This window comes from Natrix helvetica, assembly GCF_964273705.1.
Source record: "Natrix helvetica genome assembly, chromosome: 5".
Classification (NCBI taxonomy): domain Eukaryota; kingdom Metazoa; phylum Chordata; class Lepidosauria; order Squamata; family Natricidae; genus Natrix; species Natrix helvetica.
Window position 1 is genome coordinate 61,547,582 of NC_138551.1, and position 24,620 is coordinate 61,572,201.

At 48.1% G+C, this 24,620-nt stretch overlaps 1 protein-coding gene across 1 annotated transcript in view; it reads right to left on the reverse strand.

Annotated features, from left to right (window-relative positions):
• Positions 1–6,624, reverse strand: part of CACUL1 (CDK2 associated cullin domain 1) — a 47,998-nt gene extending 41,374 nt beyond the window's left edge. The window contains exons 1-2 of the mRNA XM_081955823.1: positions 6,101–6,624; positions 1,084–1,210 (exon numbers count right to left, since the gene is read on the reverse strand). Coding sequence (XP_081811949.1) covers positions 1,084–1,210; positions 6,101–6,446 — 473 coding nt within the window. The 5' untranslated portion in view covers positions 6,447–6,624. The remainder of the gene's footprint in view (positions 1–1,083; positions 1,211–6,100) is intronic.
• Positions 6,625–24,620: the final 17,996 nt, after the last annotated feature.

Below are 24,620 nucleotides of genomic sequence, written 5' to 3' on the forward strand. Positions count from 1 at the left end.
TTGACCCTGGTCTTAATGAAGCACAGTGGTCCAAAGTCCTGTTGTTCTTCATGCTTCCTTCCGCAAAAGAGCTTTATGGGGATGCTGACTTCATTTTCCAGCTGCCCACATTCCCCAAAGCACCAAAACCTGGTTCAATGACTGTGGGATTACTGTGCTTGATTGGCCAGCAAACTCGCCTGACCTGAACCCCATAGAGAATTTATGGGGCATTGCCAAGAGAAAGATGAGAGACATGAGACCGAATGATGCAGAAGAGCTGAAGGCCGCTATTGAAGCATCCTGGTCTTCCATAACACCTCTGCAGTGCCACAGGCTGATAGCTTCCAAGCCACGCTGCATTGAGGCAGTAATTACTGCAAAAGCGCCCAAACCAAGTACTGAGTACATATGCATGCTTATACTTTTCAAAGGTCCGATATTGTACAATCCTTGTTTTACTGATTGCATGTAATATTCGAATTTTCTGAGATGTTGGATTTGGGGTTTTCATGAGCTGTATGCCATAATCATCGTAATTATGACAAATCATAGCGTGAACTATCTTGCTTTGTATGCAATGAGTCTATCTCATACATTAGTTTCACCTTTTAAATTGCATTACTGAAATAAATAAATGAAAATTAACACAATATTCTAATTTTTTGAGTTTCACCTGTACATGTATCTTCACATTAATAGAGAATCTATACAGTCTCCTTTATCGATACATTAAGTTTTTCACTTGATTAGTGAAACTCCAGGGTTGTCTTCAGTTGCAGTTTGAAAACATGAAGTGAGTCTAGCACATTTTATTTTACGAAGAAATGCAAACATTCTTTTATGTGACTTTGCTTTTCTAAATAGAAACAAGTAAATTCCTAAAAATGAAAGATGTTAACCAAGTACATTTAGTTTCATTCAGTTTAAATAGCCAAAGCCCAAATACTTAGAAATCTAATGCCAGAATTACCATTGTACTTTTAAATATTATACTCGTTTACTAAAAGTTTTCATTAGCACCTTGCAATCAACTGAAATAATGCAAGCTTGAAATAATCTGTTATTGCAGAACCAATATCTTTGTTATTTTTATTCCCTTACCTGTATATTTGTTCATAGGAAATGGGAATATAGTCACCAAGACTCTGAGTTAAAAGCTGATCTATGGCACTGTCCAACTTTGGCCAATATGTGCTCTTATAATCTTCTATTGTTATAACATTCATTACTAGAAGAGAAAGTATACTGTAATTGATAAAAAGAATGCAGTCAGCATAATTATCAACAAATACAAAACTTAAATGCAAAGCTGAAACTATATACGAGATAAGCGTCTTTCCACATTATCATAGAATAATACAGTGTGGTGGCTCAGGTGGTTAGAACCCTGGGTTGGAGATTAGCAAGCCTGCGTTCGAGACCCGAGTTCTGCTATGTGGTGGGGCAAGTTCCTGTCATTTGCTCCAGGTCGTTGATGGAGACATGAAACTTGTCATGCCGAGCAACAGTGATGTCACCAGCTAATCCTGTCAACCCAGAAGTGCCTTAAATGGTACCTCTGACATGAATGGGATGGGGATAGAATAATAGGGCTAGAAGGGACATTGGAGTCTTCTACACCAACCCTCTGATCAAGGCAGGAGTCCTTATTCTATATTAGACAAATGACTGTTCAGTCTTTTCTTGAAAACCTCCAGCAATGAAGCACCTACAATTCTGGGAGACAAGCTGTTCCATTGATTAATTCTTGCTATCAAAACTTCTCCTTAGTTCCAGGTTGAATCTCCCTCTAACCAACTTCCACACATTGCTTCTTATCCTGCCCTCAGGTGCTTTGGAAAACAAATTGATTCCCTCTTCCCCATGATAGCCCCTAACATAGTTATCATGTTACCCCAAGTCGTCTCTTTGTTAGGCTAAATATCCCTAATTCCTTTAGCCGTTCATCATAAGGTTTAGCCTCCAGACTTCTTATAATCTTTTATGTTCTTCTTTGCACTCCTTCTAGGGCCTCAGCATTTTATTTCTGATTCAAATGGAACATTCATCTGTTTTAACTCAGATTCCAATTCTATGCCTACTGAGACAGATTTACATGTTTCTAAACAAGCATACGCAAGAGTGTCTGAAGTTAAACATAGCTGTTTTTCATTTCATTTCTGAAATGACAACATAGCAGAAATATACACGGATATTTCATAACAAGAATGTATATTTTCAAAGAGATCATTACAAATTTTAACATATATCTTGTACTGCTCATCGGAAAATGTTTAGCTATATATTTCTCTAGGGCCCTACAAGCCAATGAAGACTAATTGCTGCTTGAAGTATCACAGAAAAAAGATTGATATTCAAAAAATGTTTTTAAATGTTGGGTTTATGAACCATCACCAAATTGCATCCCTGATCTAGATACAACTCTTAAAGAACACGTAAAACAATAACACAATGTTACAGTAAAAAGAATACGCTTTCAAAATTATAAAATGGGTGTTTTCTAAGTGCCTACATTAAAACAGCTGGTTGCTTGTCAATAGGATTAGAAGAAGAAATTCTTCCACCATTAAACACGGACCTCTAGTTTGAGCTTCAAAACCAAATCTCTACATTCCACTACTTATTTAAGGGCGCTTATAGACTTCAGAGCAAAAACCACCACCAAATCAATTCGTTCTCTCTACCCTTTGCCAACCAAAAAGTGAAATGATGCCACTTCCGGTTCTGGCTGTTGAGAGCGGCGGGCGTGTTTTGCTCGCCCAGAGCGCTCTTGGTGGGGCCCCCTCGATCGGGGGGGGGGCACAGTGAGCCTTGTAGGGGCTCCCTGCTGAGGGGGCGGCTAGCTGGGGGTCCCCTGCATCGGCGGCGGCCGCGGGGGGGCTCCTGGCGTTGCCCTAGGTGCCAGGAGGCGAAAGGGGGTGCGCGAGGAGGTTCCATGCTTCCGCGCGCTTTGGCTTCGAGGCTGCTGGACGAATTTGACGATCTGAAGGCTGCAGCTGCAATGTGGTGAGATGGAAACGCTCCCCGATTCCCTCTTTGATTGTTTAATGAAGGATTGACAGCTTTTTAAAGATTTTCAATCTGTTCCTGGGAAGTGCGATTGGAGGGAGGGGGATTTTCTCCCCCATTGGAAAAGCAGCTTTGGACTGCTCTCTGCCCTCGGAGGAGGAGGGGGAGAGCTCTAGAATGAAATCACACTCATAGCAAGCAAGCAGATGAATACCCTGCTGCAATTGTGAAAGAGAAGTGATGATCTGTTCTTTTTGAAAACTTTTGGTTTGTTGCCTTCTGATCCCGTGCTGGCAAGGCAAGATGACACACTTCCGCTGTCTTTATGCACTTTGAAATTTGACTCCACCCATAGAAATTGCTGGCATTTTGTCTTTGTCTCCGTGACACCCAGAAATATCTCTTGATATACTGTACCCTGGACTTGGAATAATGGATTTTATTGTCTGGATTTGAACTATAGAAAAGGTCCCTATTATTGTCTGGACTGCCTGCCTCGTGATCTCTCTTGGCTATCCCCTTTTCATAGTTGCCATTTCATCCTATGGACACAGACACCTCTGAGTTTCTCTTTACTAAAATGGCACCGAAAAGACCCCCACCTGGGAAACCAGGCTTTGCTGGCTCTGCTCCAACATCCTCAACGTCCAGCCCCAGTGGACAACAGACATTAACATCTTTACTACAACCCAAAGCCCCTGAGGAGGACCTAACTCACCAGTTGCTTCAAAAGCTCTTAAAGGGGCAGGAGGACTTGAAAAACCAACTGAAAGAAATGAATGAACAGCTCAGAGAGAACCAAAACCGAACGGCTCAAAACTCACAGAGACTGGAACTTTTGGAGGAGGGGACGGCTGAGATGAGGGGGGAGGTGAGGGGGGTCCAGAGAGGAAACCAAGAACTTGAGAACCATCAGATAAAAATGGAATTTGAAAGGATGTCTTTTTTCCTTAGATTTCAAAATGTAATTGAGGCTGATGATGAAGATTTGAGGGAGATTATGACAAACTTACTCGCTGAATATATCAAAAAAGACAGACAGCAGTTGGGATGGGATATTGACCTGGTCTTATAGAGTTAATTCAGCTTATGCTAGAACACACAATGTTCCAAGAGAGGTTCACATTAAATTTCTTAGAAAGACTACAAGAGATGAGATTCTGAGTGCACAAAGAAGGCAAATGTTAAAATACAAGGATAGAGAGATAGTCATCCTGAAACAAATCCCAAAGAAAGTTAGAGATAAAAGAAAAAAATATTCGCTCTTAGCGAAGAAACTATTTGAGAAAGGGGTTTGGTTCCGGTGGCTGCTGCCAGAAGTCATGCCGGTATTCTGGGAGGGCAGTAGAATCAGAATTAATACAACTATGGAGGCGGAGGCCTTCATCGAAAAAAACAAAGCTCTCCTAGATAAAGCTGATGACACTACACAAGACACACAAGACACAGGAGGTGCCGGAGCTTTGCTGGTGGGGGGGGGGGGAGGCAATATCGAGAAAACTTAGATCACAAAAGTGAGTTAGAAAAATAATGCAATTGCTGATACAGGGAATTTTTTCTGTTTGATATAAAATAGATTGAAATTATTGGAAGATACAAGGTAAAAATATGCTGTCAAAAAATTGCTAAGTAGTAATTACCTAATGTATTAACAAGTGAAAGTTATGAGAACCGGGGGGAGTGCCATTTCCTGCATAATGTAGCTGTCATAATTTGTAATCTTACCCATTACCCTTCTTCCTAAAAATTTTGTAAAACCAATAAAAAAAATTGTTCAAAAAAAAAAAGTGAAATGATGCCCATGGCAGTTCATGAAAGAGAAGAAACTGAATTAGCAAGAGACAGCTTGGCTCGCCAAACTCTTCATCCAGCTAAAATGTAAATCTGGGGAAAGAGTGATTGCTGGTCAGCTGGGGAAAAAAAACTGGCAAGAGCCAAACTCTCTTTCTAAATGTCTATGGAGATTCTCAGTCATCCAGATCATGGTTGTCCCAAAGGTGCTTCTTTTCAAGAGGCAACTGGACTTTCTGATTTGACATCTCTCTGAAGATGTTTCGCTTCCCATCCAAGAAGCTTCTTCAGCTCTGAGTAGATGGTGAGGAATGGAAGGATTTATACTCTTTGTAGACAGCTGGTCATTTGCATCCTTTAGAGGGTCATTAAGGTCAACTGGATGTTTATCTGTGTCCTCTGGGCTACCTGAGTGGTGCAAATGAGTGTGGAGCCTTCTTGGTACTATTGAAAGGACTGTGTTGCAGATTGGAGATAGATGATGCTATATCCCTTCTCCCCCCCCCCCCCTGTCTGTTGAAAGAGGGCTGTTTAATTTTGACATAGTTGGCCTCTTTGACTGCTCTTTCAAATCAGTGATCCTCTCTGTTCAAAATATGGACTTTGTTGTCTTCAAAAGAGTGGCCTGTGTCTTTTAAATGTAGATGGACTGATTGTTCTCCTATTTTGTGCCATGCGTTTATGAAGTTGTTGTTTCGTTTCCCCAATGTACAGATGTGTTCATGGCTCACTGCATTGCACTGCATATACCACATTGCTCAGTTTCTCAGTTTTGCTCAGTTTCTGTCTGGGTGTTTTATCCTTGGGGTGGACACACTTCTGCTTCAGTGTACTCTTGGGTTTGAAGCGTGCAGGTATGTTACATTGGCTGAAGATCTTCCTGAGCTTGAACAGCCGTCTCTCCACAGAGGCGGAGGGATACGAGACCTCATCTATTGCCAATCTACCACACAGTCCTTTCAACAGTTCCAAGAAGGCTCCACATCAGTTTGCACTACTCAGGTGACCCTGATGACATAGATAAACCTCCAGGTGACCTTAAGGACCCTCTAAAAGGATGGAAATACCAGCTGTCTGTAAGGAGTATAAATCCTTCCATTCCCCACCATTCAGTCAGAGCTGAAGAAGCTTCTTGGATAAGCAGCAAAACGTCTTCCAAGAAAAACGAGAAAGTCCAGTTGCCTCTTGAAAAAAGCACCTTGGGGTCTTCTCTTTTGAGTTCACTTTCTCCTCCTTCCTGGGCAACCATGGGCCACATTTCCACTCCTCCGATCTTGAAGGCAGGGAGAATGGACACCGAGGATGATGCCTCACTCACAGAACTTCGAGGCCGAAGGGTTGATGTTGAGATTAATGCTGGCGGCAACGGCAGCGGCGGCGGCAGCCGCTCCTTTTCCCGGCACTTCGCAGCCTTTCCCCGGCCCGTTGGCGGCAGCCTCGGACATCATGTGGATCTCCAGCTCCTCGGCTACCCTGTGCCCACGGGACTCTCCCGGACAGGGCGAGGGGGACAGTCCGTAGCCTCCTCCTGGCCCTCCCGCCGCAGGATCCCAGTTGTTGTGGTTCTGGTCGTCCATGAAGGCCTCGTAGCTGCTGCTGCTGCTACTGATGCTGCCGCCTCCGCCTCCGCCGCCCCCCTCCTCCTCCATGCTCTCTTCCTCCATCCCGACAGGCCTGGAGGGGCCCGCTTTGTCCGGGCAAGGGAGGAGGGGGCGGGAGGGAGCGGAGAGAATGTCACAATCGGCTTCTCCCCATCGCAAAGCCAGAAGCGTCACGTCTCCGGGCTACAAGGAACCCACCGGACCGATCCCTCCGTCAACTTCTGCCCGGAAGCGGATCACGGACTCGCGGCCGTAAAGCGAGCCGGGCATAGAGGCTTTAAAACCCGATCTATTATTTACGACGTCGGCTAATACGATCTGCTCGCCGCCGCAAAGGATTGTGGGGATCGTAGTTGCGTAGCCTCCTCTCGCCGGGAGGGATCGCGACTTGCGATGGCCCTCGCGGTCTTTCTGTCATTTGTCTCTCGGTGGTTTCGGTTCCCTCGCCGAAAGTCCTGTCGCCCTGGGGTTGATTGCTCGTTGCTGTGTGCAACTCGCATCGTTTACTAACTAGATAATGAGAGTTATAGTGTAACCCAGTTGGTGGTTCTTAAGTATTGGAAGCTGATTCTTATATTTTGGCCATAAACTCCGGGGTTCTTAAGGCATCAGCGACAAAAATTTCTAGCTATTTTGAGCTAATGGGATCTAAATTGCAGAACATTCCCATCCGCTTCAATAGAATACAAAAGAGTGTAAAAGTCCGGAGAAAATGCAGTGCTTTAAGGAAGAATGCAGGTTTCGGGATAAGAATAAGTACACACACATACCACATACCTGTGCCCCACACCACTTCTTTTCAAGTGCTATACAGTGATAAGCGGTTGAAGGTCCAAAACTGATTAATTCATAATAGGGGAGGACCTATGTTCCTTGGGGAGGGGGGGGGGAACCTAACTCACCAGTCTTTGTTTAGTGGAAAGAATTCAATGAATGTAAATCAGGTTACAAGAGTCTCTGGAATGTTGTGGCTTCCGTGGGTTACTCCCCTTTGTCATCACAAAAGCCTATTTTGGCACTTACTGCAACTACACTGAAAGATAGGGAAAATGTCCGTGTGCATCTCCCCAACCTTAAAATGTCATCATGAGCTGGTTCCAAGTAACATGGGGAAAGGATAAAACAAACTTTTCCCACAGGTTTTTTAGATTTCTTTTGTGGCAATGCATGCACAGGAATGCACTAGCACTATTCCTCTCACACAAATACTAGAAAGAAGTAATAAAACATAGAAATTCCCAACCACAGCTCTCACAATTTCAAAGGCAATGTTTATTTAAGTTGACAGCTCGACTTTTTGTAAGAATTTCAAGGTGAGGTTTTCAGGAATGTAATTTCCTGTGCCTATTCCCTCATTGTGCCATTGTACCATTGATTTCTGTAGGCTTGATATATTAATATGTAATTTTGAAAGCAAGGAGGGTGATAGTTTAAATTATTCATCTATCTGACCAGTTGCTCTTCCAAAATAGATCTGAGGACACAGTTACATACTTTACTTTATTGTCATTGTACGTATATACATAGATTACACATACAACAAAATTCACATAACACCCAGAGACCAGGCTCAACACACATAACAACCCCCCCCCAAAAAAAACCCCACCCACCAAAAAAATTCCCCGCCTCTAAACTACCCAAGCATCCACACAACATACCAAGTAGTGCTCTCCAGAACCTGGTGGCCTTTTAGTTCATTATTGAGTGCAATTATAGCTCTGGGATAAAAGCTATTCAGATGTGTGGTCCTAGTTAATGCATTGACATTATATTCTCCTATTTTCCTAGGAGAATATCATAAAGGTTCACAACAGATTTACTCATAAATTTATCCTATAGCTAGTCTATATTGAACTTCTGCTAGCATTGTTTGGCTAAGGATAAATGATTGACTGATTGACTGGTTTTAGCATTGGTTTCATGTGAGTTTTCCTTCAGTACATCAGGTGGTTTCTTGTTTGTAGCGTCATGGTGAGCATATTAGGATGGATATAAAACTCTTGGATCTCCCCTTAAAAATAGTTCTGCCCTCAAATTAGACAATCAAGCATGAGCTGCTATGACTATGATGAATGGAAAACAGTACATTTTATCAGTCTCTTTATATACAAAGAATTACATTGTGACATTTTCCTCTTCAAGTACAGGAAGAACCAGAGGCACCCTAAAAATTAAAATAATCTTTCTCACTATAACTGTATAAGGAGAACTACAGAAATGTCATGGTCAGATCACTCATGTCTCCGGCTGGACTTCCCTGGCGCTACCCCCCATCGCGAGGAGGCGGGACCAGATGGTCCAAGCTGGTACCGCCCCAAGCACCTGATGGAGCCAGATAGGTTCCAGACGGAGCTTGAGCCATTACCTGTAGCCCTGACCCGCGCTCGGTCGGAGGACCTAGCGGCCGCCTGGAATAGGGCGGTGGCTGGGGCCTTGGACCGGGTTGCGCCTTTGCGACCTCTCCTGCGGCAGCGACCCGCCCGGGCTCCTTGGTATACCGAGGAGCTGAGGGTGATGAAGCGCCATAGGAGACGTCTAGAGAGCAGGTGGAGGTCCTCACGCTCCGAATCTGATCAAACACAGGTAAGAGCCTACTTACGGACCTACCTTGTGGCATTAAGGGCGGCCAAACGTAGATATTGCGCTGCTCTTATTGCGTCCGCGGATAACCGCCCTGCCGCCCTGTTTAGGGTGACCCACTCCCTCTTGTCACAGAGGACGCAGGGGGCACCCTTGCAGGGCAGAGCAGAGGAGTTTGGGGAATATCTGCAGGATAAAGTCGCTCAGATCCGGAGCGGATGGGCCCCCCTCAGTGGACCGGACGGGCCGCCAAACAGCGAGTCTTGTGAGACCATCTTGGGAGGAGTTTGATTCTGTTGCCCCCGAGGATTTGGATAGGTTGTGTGGACGGCTGCGACCCACCACATGTTTAATGGACCCGTGTCCCTCCTGGTTGGTACTGGCATCTTGGGAGGTGACCCGAGGCTGGCTTCTGGGCCTGGTGAATGCCTCATTGGGTGAGGGATCCTTACCAACCGCCTTGAAGGAGGCGGTGGTGAGGCCCTTACTTAAGAGGCCTTCACTCGACCCAATGGAGCTAGCTAACTATCGTCCAGTCTCCAACCTTCCGTTTCTAGCGAAGGTTGTTGAGAATGTGGTGGCGCAGCAGTTTCCACGACACCTTGACGAATCCGAGTATCTAGACTTACGCCAGTCCGGCTTCCGACCTGGGCACAGCACAGAGACAGCCTTGGTCGCGTTGGTGGATGATCTCTGGAGGGCCAGAGATAGAGGTTGTTCCTCTATCCTGGTCCTATTAGACCTCTCGGCGGCTTTTGATACCATCGACCATGGTATCCTATTGCGCCGGTTGGAGGGGATAGGAGTCGGAGGTACCGTTTTGCGGTGGTTCGGCTCCTACCTCTCCGACCGGAGGCAATGTGTGTTGACAGGGGGACAGAGGTCGACCCCGAGGCCACTCACTTGTGGAGTGCCACAGGGGTCGGTCCTCTCGCCTCTCCTGTTCAACACATATGTGAAGCCGCTGGGTGAGATCATCCGTGGTTTTGGGGTTGAGTATCACCTCTACGCTGATGATACTCAGCTGTATATTTCAACCCCAAACCACCCCAACGAGGCTGTCGAAGTGATGTCCCGGTGCTTGGAAGCCGTCGGGGTCTGGATGGGGGACAACAGACTTAAACTCAACCCCTCCAAGACTGAGTGGCTGTGGCTACCGGCACCTCAGTTCAGCCAGCTGATTCCATCGCTGGCCATAGGGGGCGAACAATTGCCCCCTGTGGAACGGGCGCGCAATTTGGGCGTCCTCCTTGATGCCCGGCTGTCAATGGATGACCATGTGGCAGCCGTGGCGAGGGGGCGTTCCACCAGGTTCGCCTGGTGCGCCAATTGCGCCCCCTACTGGACCGGGATGCCCTACGCACGGTCACTCATGCGCTGGCGACATCCCGCCTGGATTACTGCAATGCTCTCTACATGGGGCTGCCCTTGGGACGCGCCCGGAGACTGCAGTTAGTTCGGAACGCAGCCGCGCGGGCTGTGATGGGGAGTACCAGGTACTCCCATATAACACCTCTCCTGTGCGAGCTGCACTGGCTACCTGTGGTTTTTCGGGTGCGTTTCAAGGTGCTGATTACCATCTTTAAAGCGCTCCATGGCACGGGACCTAGTTACTTGCGGGATCGCATCCTCCCACATACATCCCTGCGGCCAATTCGCTCACACAGGGAGGGACTTCTCCTGGTGCCGTCCACTAGGCAATGCCAACGGGCGACACCAAGGAGTAGGGCCTTCTCTGTGATGGGCCCAACCCTCTGGAATGACCTCCCCCCCGACATTAGAACTACTTCTGACCTCCGCTCCTTCCGGCAAAAATTGAAGACTCACCTGTTCCGATTAGCAGGCCTGGCATAATTACAACTGTCCCTCCTGGCAAATGTATTTCATCTGGTTATCTTAGGGTTTTTTTAATTTGTTGTGTCTGTTTTAGGGATTTAAAACTCATATTTATATTAGCTTTGTACAGTTCTTTTAATTGTATTTTAACCTCCTCCAAACTGTACATATTTCACTTTTATTGTATTTTGTTATATTTTCTATGGACTGTACACCGCCCCGAGTCCCTTTCGGGAGAGGGGGCGGTCTAGAAGCACCAAATATAAATAAATAAATGTGATTATCTATCTAGTTGAGTGCTTCACTTAATTGCTAATTAAATAAGCTGAATTATATACTACAAATAAACAAAAATCTGCTTTCTTCCATGCCAGACCAGAGGAGCTGATTACAAAGAAATGTTAAACAAAGGTTCATAACAAGATTGAAACAAGATTAGTAACAGACAAATATAATTTCAATTAAAGATTGAGAGGATGGAAAGGGAATAAAAATACAGGTTCCAGATAAATATTTCTAGGTATGTTATTTTAGAGATAAAGCATTACAGCAGGCATAGACACTTGCACACATGCATTTTTTTTCTAGTCAAAATAATGGCAAATCAAGAAAGACCTGAAAAGTACATTTCAAAAATTGGGCAAGTTAATTTGTGAAAAAACACCGTAATATATTTTTTCTTTTCAGTTAAAGTCTGGAATGTACATAACCTATAATAGACGTCGTGCAACTTAATTTAATAAAGTCTCATGAACTTCGGATGTGGCCGTCAAGGTCCTAAATGTTCAAAGTATGACAGAAAAAGTACTGCAGAGTTTATTAGTGATATACACTCCAAATCGGTAAGGCAGTTATTAGCTCTTATTTATCTGAAAACAGGACTTTCAAGATATCTCATTCTTTGATACAAGGGGACTTTTTAAAGCACATGAAGATCCTCCCTGACTTCTTCACCATTCTCCAGAGATCCTGAACATCTGTTTCCTCTAGAAGACATCCAACCTCTTTCAATAGTTTCCATCCCCATCCATCATTTCCAGTATTAAATACAGTCTACTCTGGGAGGGATTTTATGCCTGTGGGAGATAGTCCACTGAGAGGCAGAAAAGGCATAGAGACAATCATGAACACTTATCAGCAGTAATGTCTCTGGAACTTAAAGCAGTAAATGTTAGGAAATGAGAAAGAAAGATTGAATTTCCACCTTGCACTAAGACTCGTTATAGATTATTAATGTGTCAATACTGTTGAAAGGGAATGGTATAAGCAGAGTGTTATGCACTACTTAATTAAACAAGATTGCACAAGTGTAATGAAAGAGTTGGGAAGTAAAGCAAAAAGTTCAAATATTTGAATCAATTATTCAAATCGATTCAGACATTTAAATATATTGAACCCAAATGAATATTTTAATCAATACAATTTGTTGAATTCCACCAAATTTAATTCACCGAGGACCCACTAAGCAGTAAAGCAAATGATTTATTTAGTCCAACTCTGTTCCTTCAGGGACAAGAAAGAAATGTGCTATTTATGAATGTCTATACTATCTATACTCCTCTTAGGGGAATGAGACAAAACCAGTGCATAATGCTGCACGTTAACAAAATCTATGTAACTTGCTTGCAGTCTTGTCTTACATACTTAAATTAATTCATTTGTTTAAAGAATCTTAGATCTTACTAGCCTTAATAACTATCACAATTGCACATATTTTGAGAATGAGTTTAAATAATAATAATTTATTAAATTTATATGCTGCCTGACTCCCAACAACTAAGCAGCTTACAGTTGCTAAAAAAATTACAAAGAAAGGACATTAGGAGAGAGAGAGAGAAAGAGAGAAAGAGGGGGGAAGGAGGGAGGAGGAGGAGGAGGAGGAGGAGGAGGAGGAGGAGGAGGAGGAGGAGGAGGAGGAGGAGGAGGAGGAGGAGGAGGAAACCTGAAGTGCACCAATGTTGCCAGATCAAACCAGTCAGGCAGATACTGTGGAAGAAAGATAGTATCTCAAGTAATAGGCCCTATGCCATGTAGGATTTCACATTAGCTAGAAGTACCTTGAATTGTACCTGGAAGCAAACTAACAACCAGATAGCTTACAAAGCAGAGGTATTACATGGGCATACCAAGACATGCCAATTGCTGGCTGTGTCACTGCATTCTGGCACTTTGCCCAGCTGGAGGTTCTCTGGTGATCTTCAAGAGAAGCCCCAGTGTAGAGTACATTATCAGCTGGTCCAGAATGCAGCCGCGCAGGTTGTCATGGGGGTACCTAGGTGCTCCCATGTTACACCCCTTTTAGGCGGCCTGCACTGGTTGCCAATTGTTTTCCGGGTGCGATTCAAGGTATTAATTATGACCTTTAAAGCACTCCATGGCTTAGGCCCAGGGTACCTGCGAGACCACCTACTGCCACCAGTAGCCTCCCACCGTCCAGTACGATCCCACAGGGTTGTCGGCCAGACAGCGTCTGTTAGATCTGGGCAACGAGAGACAGACTGCGGACACGTAGTGACTTAACAGCTCTTTATTAGTAGTAGTAATGATCCAGCTTGCTCTGTGGTCGGAGGGTTCCCCTTTTATAGGGATCGGGTACGCCCCTCGACCAATCAGAACGATACCTGTTTCCCGCTGTAGCAGCGGACCAGAGGGGAGACTTACTACGATATATGCTAATATCTAACACCCCTCCCCTCCTAGATGGAACGTTGCGGTAGGTAACATAGTCTTTTAGGTATGTGGGTGTTTGTCTTGCTCGGGAGGAGCGTCGTAGTTCGGGCTGGTTAGAAGTGGTTGCAGGATCGGTTGCTTTTCCTGTTTCACGTTCGGGAGGTTTTGTGCCTTCGTTGCTAAGGCGTTCTGGAGTCTGCTCGGTTGCGTTGTCTGGGGTTTGCTCTGCTTCGTGCGTGTTTTCTTGTTCCAAGCTTGGTTCGAAGGTGTCGTGGTTTTCTATGATAGGGCTCTCGCGTGGTTGACTTTCTGTAGGCAGGGAAATCTCATCTTCGTTTCGAAGGTCTGAGTGTGCTACGCGACCCCGAAGTTGATCGATGTGCCTTTTCCAGTTCCGCCCATCTTCTAGTTCCAGCAAATACGATCGTGGACCCGTGATGCCAATGACCCTTGCCGGCATCCACAATGTTCCCCCTGCATAGTTGTGGGCGTATACTGAATCCCCTATGCTGAAAGACCGAATTTTACTTGTGGAGTCTGGGGGAGCTGTGGCAGAGTAATTTGGGTGAAGACGGTCCAGGTGAGACCGTAGACGGCGGCCCATAAGTAGTTCAGCAGGACTCCTACCCGTCGTTGCACTTGGGGTAATATGCTGAATTAGGAGGTAATGGTCAATGCGTGTTTGCCAATCACCTGGACCCATCCTAGCGAGGGCCTCTTTTGCGAATCGCACCATTCTCTCCGCCTGTCCGTTTGATGCCGGATGGAATGGCGCGACGAGGGCATGCCGAATTCCCTGACTTGCTAAAAACGTTTCGAAATGCATGGCCGTGAATTGGGGCCCGTTATCGGAGACTAGGAGGTCGGGCAGGCCATGAGTGGCGAAAAGTCGCCGTAGAACCTTAATGACTGCCTCTGCCGTGGTTGAAGTCATTAGGACTACATCTAGCCATTTTGAGTATGCATCCACAACTATAAGGAAAGTCTGACCTTGGAATGGCCCTGCGAAGTCGATGTGTATTCGCGACCAGGGTGCTTTAGGTTTCTCCCATTCTGTGGCGGGCGCTTCCGGGGGTGCTGGTCTCGATTCCTGGCATGGGTCGCAAGTGGCCACCCACTCTTCTATTTCTTTGTCCATGTTTGGCCACCAAACGTAACTTCTTGCTAACGCCTTCATTCTAACAATCCCCGGATGACCCACATGTAAAGCCTCTAATACATTCCTACGTAAAACATACGGAATAACAACTCGATCCCCCCACAATAAACAACCTTGTAACACTGAGAGTTCGTCCCGTTTTGACCAAAACATTTTGAATTCCGGGCCCACGTTTCCTTTCGGCCACCCCCTCCAAACCCAAGTTTGAACTTGCTTTATTACATTGTCTTTAGAGGAGAATCTTGCAACGTCGTATGAAGAAACCGGTCCTGAGTCCAAACAGTCAATGAGCAATACCGGTACTTCTGGAGTGGGGTCTGGCAGAATGTCAGGTAATGGGCAACGGCTGAGTGCGTCTGCGTGTCCGAGAGTGGAGCCCGGTCGATGAATCAATTTGTATGAGTACGCAGCCAGGAAAACAGTCCACCTGGTCATGCGTGGAGAAAGGGAGATCGGGGTGGGGCGGTTTCCCGCCAAAAGTCCCAACAACGGTTTGTGATCTGTAATTAGTTCAAAATCGCGGCCGTAGAGGTATTCATGGAAACGCTTTACTCCAGCTACAGCAGCCAGCGCTTCCCTGTCCATTTGGCTGTAATTCCTTTCGGCCGATGAAAGAGTTCTGGAGTAGAAGGCGATGGGTGCTTCTTTTCCGTCGGGCATCCTGTGGCTGAGGACTGCTCCAACTCCGAAAGGTGATGCGTCGCAGGTCAATACCAGCGGTAGGGTTTGGCTGTATTGAACAAGCAGTGAGTCAGTGGTGAGCAGGCGCTTTACCCCGGCGAAAGCTGCAGCTTCGGATCGTCCCCATTTCCATGGTGCGTTCCTCTGGAGTAGACGGTGTAGTGGCTCAGCAACGGTCGCCTTCTGCCTCAGAAAAACGCTGTAGAAGTTAAGTAATCCGAGGAAGGCCTGCAACTCGGTCTGATTTCGTGGTGTGGGGGCGTCCTGGATCGCCTTAATTTTCTTTGAAGTGGGGTGTATTCCCTGACCATCGATTCTATAACCCAGGAATTCTACGCTAGGCACGTTAATTTGGCATTTTTCCTTTTTAAGGCGGAGACCCTTTTCTCTGATTCTGGCCAAAACAGTTCTGACTCTTTTATTTAATTGCTCCTCGTTTGCAGCGGACTCCAAGATGTCGTCAAAATAGGGGACGACTCCCGGTATCCCTTGCAAAAGTCGTTCCATGACGCTCTGGAACAATCCTGGGGCAATGCTCACGCCGAATTGTAGCCGGTTGCATTTGAATGCTCCTCTATGCGTCACTATAGTTTGGGCCTCCGCTGTGGCGCTATCAACTGGCAGTTGCTGGTAAGCTTGTGCCATGTCTAACTTAGCAAATACCTTTCCTGGCCCCAACGAGTGCAATAAGTGCTGTACTACAGGCACAGGATATGCGCTCTGTTGTAGCGCGACATTAATTGTGCATTTATAGTCCGCGCAGATGCGGACTGATCCGTCTGGTTTGACTGGGGTCACGATGGGTGTTTCCCAACGCGCGTGATCCACCGGCTCAAGGATTCCTTGCTCCACTAACTTATCTATTTCCTTATCTATTTTTGGGCGGAGTGCAAAAGGCACTCGTCTCAGTTTAAGTCGGATTGGCGCCACTTTGGGGTCTAAATTGAATGATATTGGTTTACCCACATACTTACCAAGACCGGGGCTGAACACGTCCTCGAACTCCTTAAAAATCTGATCAGCGCTGCTGTTTCTCACGGCGTTGATTCCGGTGACTTCTAACCCCAGGGCTTCAAACCAATCAAGCCCCAGAAGGTTCTGTAATGGCGCGCTGGCGATGGTCACGGGCAGCTGGGCTTCGATGTCCTTGAAACGGATGTGGAATGTGCCTTGGCCCACGATGGGGACTTGGTTCCCCTGGTAGCCTCGCAGTAGGACGTCTGGAGCGCGGAGTTGGCTCTTTCTGAGGCTAGGGATAGCCTGTTTCATGGATGCCCATGAAATAATCGTCAGGGTCGATCCTGTGTCAACTTCTAGCTCGCAGGGTGAGCCCTCCAAGAGGACTGTGACTCTCAGCCTTTTTGGTCGCTTAGGGCAGACCTGATGTTTTGTGGTGAGATACGTTCGCAACTCCTCTCTCTGGGTCAACTCTATCTCATCGTCTACATCCTGAAAATACTCTCGTTGAGCGTCTTGATAGAACGCTCTTTCAGCTCTTTGTGTGTATTCTCTCTGGGGATACGTTCGCTCAGCTCCTTGTGAGTAATCTCTCTGGGGATACGCTCGCTCAGCTCTTTGGGAATTTTCTCTCTGGGTATACACTTGTGGATTTCTCTCTGGGCGCCCTTTCTGATTCCGCCAAACCCCTGGGTTGGGCTTCTGTTGGCAGTACATGGGTGGCTGCCATGAGGCAGGGACTCCGCTCCGGCACACTCGTGCGATGTGCCCAAGTTTGTTGCAGTGCGAACAAACAACGTTCCTGAACCTACAAGTAGACCTGGGGTGATTCCCTCCGCAACTTGCGCAGGGCGGCAAGCGGGATCCGGGTCTCCCCCCAGGCCTCATGTGACTGCTCCGCATCATGTGACTGTCCTCGAACTCGGGATTCTCGTAGTCGGGGCTTGTGTCCTCGTAGTGTACTCTGGTTTGCCTCGGTGCTGGCTGGTTTACGTTGGCCCCTCGTTGTATGGTCACCGATGATTTCTCTGCTGACTCTGACGCTCTTGCTTCGTTCAGCGCTATCTGTAGGGTTAAATTCGGGTTTGCCAACAGCTTCTTTTGTAGAGAAATGTCTCTTAACCCACAGATGAGCTGCGCTAAGATGTGCTCGTCCAGATCCCTGAACTCGCAGTGAGTTGCTGCTTTTCGTAGGGCTGCAACATATTGATTGATGGATTCTCCCGCCTTCTGGTTCCTCGTGTTGAATTCCTTGCGGCAGACATGGCGGGAAGGTTTTGGCGCGTAATGAGTTTGCAGGGCCTGTTGCAACGCCGTCCACGATACTGCCTGTATTGGAGTAGGCGCGGTGAGGTCTCTGGCCGTATTGAAGACTTCCTTTCCACAGTAGCCGAGGAAGATGTTTTTCTTCCTCGCGTCGGTGATCCCCGTGTATTCGTTTGCTTCGAGGAAACACTCGAAACGAATCATGAAGGCTTCCCATTCGTCGTTTGCTGGGTCGAAAGGAGCGGGGGGAGCATGCATCGCCATCTTCTCTGTTTGAATTTGCCGCGCTGCGGTGATCTGAGATGGCTGCCGGAATTTCTGCCAAATTCCTGGGCTGGATCAAATCCGGAGATTCTGGAGGTAGCGTTCTTCGTCCTATCTGCCTCTCGATCCCACCTTCGTCGCCAATGTTAGATCTGGGCAACGAGAGACAGACTGCGGACACGTAGTGACTTAACAGCTCTTTATTAGTAGTAGTAATGATCCAGCTTGCTCTGTGGTCGGAGGGTTCCCCTTTTATAGGGATCGGATACGCCCCTCGACCAATCAGAACGATACCTGTTTCCCGCTGTAGCAGCGGACCAGAGGGGAGACTTACTACGATATATGCTAATATCTAACAGTGTCGGCTGGTGACCCCCAGGGGGAGAGCCTTCTCCGTGGGAGCGCCTTCCCTCTGGAATGAGCTGCCCCTGGAGCTTCGTATAATCCCTGACCTCCGGTCCTTCCAACGCGCCCTAAAAAGTTGGCTTTTCCAGCAAGCCGGTCTGGCCTGTTAATTTTAACTTATTTTAAATGTATTGTCTTTTAAATTCAGTTTGTTTTTTTGGATATGTATTTAATTTTTTTAAACTTTTGGGATGTGTGTTTTTTAAATGTTGTACGCTGCCCTGAGTCCTTTTGGAGAAGGGCGGCATATAAATCCAAACAAACAAACAAACAAACAAACATTATAATAATCAAGCCATGAGGTGAAAGGGTATGTTTGACTGCATGAAGGGTTCCCTGTTCTAGGAAAGTACACAAATGGCACCCAGGTGAAGCTAGACAAAAGCCTTCCTAACCACAATGCTTGCTTAATAATTGATTATGAACTGTGAGTCTAGGAAGAACCCCAAATTTTGCACTGTTCTTCAGTGGGGAAGTTCAAACCTATCCAAGTTCAAAGTGTGAATATTTGGGCACTCTGAATACCCACACCCACTTGATGTTGGTAGAATTGAATGAAAGACTGTTTTTCACCATGCAAACCCACACAGTCTCCAGGCACTGGGACAAAACCTCAACTTGGCTGGCCTGTATTTGAAAGATATAATCTCAGCAGTCCAATAACACTGGACCTCAGATCAGTAGATAACCTCATCTGGCAATTTTATGTTGATATTTGGGGGCGGGGGGGTAGAAAGAATGTTCCTGACCATTTTGTTCAAGAGTGACTTTATCCACCAGATAGCTTGAATAATCTTCACAATTGCCCAGCAGATGTTGGGGGTGGGTGGGGCTCCCTACTCAATAGGGAATAGCCTAAACAGAGTTACTGGATGGGTATCAGCAGATGTGATAAGGGCAGCAAAATATTGACATCTCACCCCCTCTTATCGCCATGAGGCAATGCCTAATATGGACTTATATCCAGTCATCATTGTTCTGTCCTCCAAGATTCTCTTGTCATTTGTCATTTGTGGTTTCTGTCATTCGTGGTTCTACTTTCAGTACTTCATTTTGTCAGACAAAATTTGCTCCACATCTGTCATTCCCTCATTGATATCTTATGTTCTATGGACATATCTACAGAATCAGATATCATTACCACACTGTTGATATTGCAACTGCTAATTTCTGGCTTTTATTCATAAAAGTGCCCTTTAATAATTCTAGTGTTATGATGTTTTTCATCATTTTCTTAGTCAGAGTTAATCAACACTAAAAGCTGACTTTTATTTTTCCCCTTCTAGAATCCTTGGTCCTCTCTAATGTTTCTAAAACATAAAGTTACTTATCTTTGTTATAAGCCAAGACATTCAAAATAATTCTTGTTCTCATGAGAAGGTACTTATTTGCTATAGTTAATTCAAAACAGGTTATGTTATCAGTCAATATTTCAAATGTAATTATTTGTAATTTTGAAAATTTAATCCATTGTCACTTTCTTGGATTTTATTAATAACTAAATCTTACTTAGTTTATTGCTGTTTATTTCTGTTTAGTCACAAGTTTGAGAATTCAAATTCAAATTCTTTAAATTCTCAAACTTGTGACTAATTTTTCTTTTATTCAGAGTGAAGGTAAAACTCACCCGTGACTTATACATCTCTAATAACATTAAGATAGTAAGTAGTATCAGAACTAAATGTAAAGGCCTATCAAGGTGCCTTTATAACCTTGAGATTGCTCACATTCAAAAAGGTTTATATAGGGTAGAAGCAGATAATTCAAAATGCAAGTGGATTATGAATTCGTTAAATTCAGTGATTGCCCAGAATTGTTCCTGAACACATAGCACAGCTGAAAGCTTGGTTGTAATGCAATGTGAGTTATCTTGATTTGAAGTTAAGAGGATTAGAAGAATGTAAATAATTCAAGTCCCCGAGGTTGAATAAGAGATGAGTTTTTCTCTATACATTTATACATGTGTCCACTCGGGGGAGTCCTTTCAATCTGCTATTCCTTTTCATGTGCATTTCTCTCTCTGCTTCTTCTCCTGATCAAAATGTCAGCTCTTTATTTGGCAAAAAGACCTAGGTAAGAAATAGTCGGAAAAAGAAACTTAACAAGTAAGAATGATAGAAGCAGCCCAAGGAGTATTGCTGCTGCCTCAAGAATTGCTATCAGAAAACAAGGAGGGGAAGAAATGGCATTAAGGTGATTGTTGTGTCCGGGCAGATGACGTCAGGGAGTTCCCTCCGTCTGCCGGCATCTGCGCTAGCAACAGCCAGGTCGCGTCTGATTGGCTAAGACGCGACCTGGCTGAGAGCGGGGAAACTCTGGCTTGGGGATTGGCTGGTTCATCTGACAGCTTCGTATAAATAGCTGTCAGATGAACCCTGCATTGATTCTCTCCTGTATTTGACTGTGAACTGTCCTGTTAATAAAAGTTGGTTAATTCTCCTCACGACTCGGCTCGCCTTTCGTTCGCATTTAACACTGGCGACGAAGGTGGGATTCAGCCACTAACCCACCGAAAGCCACCGAGCGTGTCTTCTTGTCACCATCGCACCGGTGACCTGCTTCCTGGCCGGCTTTTCTCCGTTCCTGAAGGAATCATGTCGGCAATGCCAACCTTTGTGCCTTTTGGCTGCGATGGCGAGACGTGGGAAGCGTTCATGGAGCGCTTCGAATGTTACCTCATAGCCAACGGTCGTCGCGACGCTCCAGACGACGAGAAGTGCAGTTTCTTCTTGAGCTGTTGCGGCACTCCAATGTTTAGTGCCGCTCGCTCAATAGCCGCCCCACAGCCCGTTCATTCTCTGGACTGGGCGACACTAACCGAACGCCTGCAGCGCCACTACGCCCCCACTCCGTCCTGGGTGGCGAGGCACTACGCTTTCCGGCGCTGTGTTCAGAAGCCGGAGGAGTCGGTGAGCCAATTCCTCCAGTCGCTTCGCACCGCGGCGATGAGGTGCGAGTTTGCCGACCTCGATCGCAATCTGACGGAACAGTTCGTCAGCGGCGTAAAAGACCTGCGCCTCCGCCGGCGGCTCTTGTCACAGGCGGACATCACGCTGACTGGGGCCATCGAGCAAGCAAGGGCGGCTGAACTCTCCGACGAGTCAATGGCGGAGATGTTCAATCTGCCGCCCCCGCCAGGCCGCACTTGCTTGGTAGACGAACTAGTTCCCTTGCCAAGCGACTATCCGGAGGAGGGAGCGGTGGCGCGCATTGGCCAGTCCGCCAGAAGACGCGCTCCTCAGCGAGCCCGGGAAGCTGTGCCCGCTTGCCTTGGCTGTGGAGGCAACCACGACCGCTCGGGGTGCCCCTTTAAAAACGCTGTTTGCCGCCGCTGCCTGAAGAAGGGACATTTGGCTCAGGTCTGCCGAGCGCAGTTCCCCTTGCCTCAGCGAGCAGAGGACGTCCCGACCACAGCCGCCGTTAAACAGCGACCTGGAGGCCGTGCTGGACGACAGCAGCAGCAGCAGCAGCAGCAGCCTTCGCGCGGAGGCTGCTACGCCGTGGACGCGGACTTCAACGCCAACCCCGCAGAGTTGGCCTTCCACACGGGTGCAGGTGCGGAGCGCATCAAGGCGTCGCTCCTCATTGAGGGCTCCCCCTGCACCATGGAGGTGGACTCGGGGTCGTCCCGATCCCTTTTGTCGTGGACAGAGTTCTCCCGCCTCTGTCCAGGCGTCGCAAAGACCCAGCTGGCCCCTCCAGACGCAACCCTACGGGACTACCAGGGGACTCTAATTCCTACCCTGGGTTGTCACCTGGTGCGGGTGGAATATGGGGACTATTCGGGATGCCTTCCTCTACTTGTAGTGGAAAAGCCTTTGCCGGCCCTACTGGGCCTTGACTGGTTCCCGGCACTGGGCCTATCAGTGCACGGGATTAGACAAGTAGTGGCCACGCCTCCCGACGTGGCCGACGTCCTTGCCAGATTTTCTGATGTGTTTGATGGGCAGCTGGGGGCGTATAAGGGCACGCCCATCTCCTTGAACCTAGACCCCCAGGTTGCCCCCATTAGGCTGAAGGCCCGTAGGGTGCCTTTCGCTTTAAGGGCAAAGGTTGATGCGGAGCTGGACAAGCTTGTCGCGCAGGGAGTCTTGGAGCCGGTGGATTACTCCAAGTGGGAGACCCCTTTGGTCATCCCAGTTAAGGCGGATGGGTCCATTCGCCTCTGCGCCGACTTTAAATCCACCATCAACCTTGCCCTCCAAGCGAACCCCTATCCAGTTCCGGTGGTGCAGCACTTGCTCCACTCTTTGGGGCAGGGCTGCATCTTTGCGAAGCTGGATATGGCGCAGGCCTACCAGCAGCTCCCGGTGGATGACGAGGCGGCGGCTGCGCAGACCATCGTCACCCACCGTGGAGCTTTCCGTTGCCGCCGTTTGCAATTCGGCGTTTCCGTAGCCCCGGGGATCTTCCAGAGCCTCATGGAGCGGCTGCTCCATGGGCTCCCTGGCGTGGTTCCGTACTTCGATGACGTCCTGATCGCCGCTAGCAGCCGATCGGGCCTCATCGAAGTACTGGTGAAGGTCCTCGAGCGTTTCAGGGGCTCGGGTTTAAAGTTAAAGCGCAGCAAATGCTCATTTGCTGTGCCTCGGGTTGACTTCCTGGGATTCACAATTGACGCCCAGGGAATTCACCCCACTCCTTCAAAAGTAGCAGCCATTAGGAACGCCCCCACGCCTGCCTCCAAGACGGAGCTGCAGGCGTTCCTTGGCTTGCTCAACTTCTACGCGCCATTTCTGCCGCATAAGGCGTCACTAGCCGAGCCGCTGCATCGGTTGCTCGACCGATCGGCCGCCTGGCGCTGGGGCAGCCGCGAAGCGCATGCGTTCGCGGCTGTCAAAGACTTGCTGACGTCAGAGGCAGTCCTCGTTCAGTATTCGGACAAGCTGCCTTTGACTCTTGCTTGTGACGCCTCCCCCGTGGGTTTGGGGGCGGTCCTGAGCCATGTGCTGCCCAATGGCTCGGAGGCCCCCATAGCCTTTTATTCCCGGACACTGACTTCTGCGGAACGCAATTACAGCCAGATCGACAAGGAGGCTCTGGCTGCAGTGTCAGGGATTAAAAGGTTCCACGACTACCTCTATGGTCGGCACTTTACTTTGTTTACCGACCATAAGCCACTCCTTGGGCTTTTGGCTGGTAACAAGCCGACCCCTCCCATACTGTCACCGCGCATGACCAGGTGGACAGAGTTCCTAGCTGCATACAGCTATACTCTGCTCTACCGGCCGGGCAAGCATTTAGGGCACGCTGATGCCCTTAGCCGCTGCCCCTTGCCCGTTGCTGACCCCCCGACAGTGCCTTGCCTGTCGGTTTTGGCCATAGCAGATTTGGCTCTGCCACTCTCTTCCGGAGAGGTGGCTTCAAAGTCTAGGGCTGACCCTGACCTCTCTCAGGTCATCCTTTGGGTCCAAAGGGGCTGGCCTGAGGGTCCGGTGCCAGAGCACCTTCGTCCCTTCAGGGCCAGGCAGTTGGAGCTGTCACTTCACAGTGGGTGCCTCCTGTGGGGTGACAGGGTGGTCATTCCACCCAGCCTGCGCCATCAGGTGCTATCTCGCCTTCATGAGGGCCACCCGGGCATAGTGCGCATGAAATGCCTGGCGCGCAGCTATGTCTGGTGGCCTCGCATTGATGACGAGATAGCCGCCTGGGTGGCCGGCTGCTCCTCCTGCCAACATTCCCGACCGGCGCCACCGGCTGCCTGTCCTAGGGAATGGGAATTGCCTCGTGGTCCTTGGTCCCGTCTTCACGTGGATTTCGCGGGCCCCTTCAGAGGCCAGGTCTTCATGGTGGTGGTGGATGCATATTCGCGCTGGGTGGAGCTCATTCTCATGAGGTCCACCACAGCCGAGGCCACGATCAGAGAACTGACTAGGCTTTTCGCCACCCATGGCGTGCCGGACGTCGTTGTCTCTGATAACGGGCCTCAATTTGCATCCACCGCGTTCCAGCTGTTCCTGGCCTCTCAGGGCATCCGCCATGCCCCAGTCGCCCCATACCATCCGGCTAGCAATGGCCGGGCGGAAAGGGCGGTCCGCTCGGCCAAGGAGGCGTTGGGCAGGATGGATGGGGCTGACTGGCCTTCAAGGGTGGCTGCTTACCTCTTGGTACAGCATGCCACTCCTTGCCCCCTGACCGGGAAGTCTCCAGCTGAGCTGCTGATGGGCCGGCGCCTGCGGACCACCTTGGATAGGTTGCACCCACTCTATTCAAGCGAACAGCCTGGCAACCTGGGGCCCCCTTCCCGCACGTTCCTCCTGGGTGATGCTGTTTGGGCTCAGGCATTCTCAGGGGCAGTTAGGTGGGTGCCTGCCACCGTCACCGCCATAACCGGCCCCTGTTCTTACAGGGTCCAGCTACATGATGGGACCGAATGGCGGCGGCACCTGGATCAACTAAGGCGCCGCCTGCCCAGC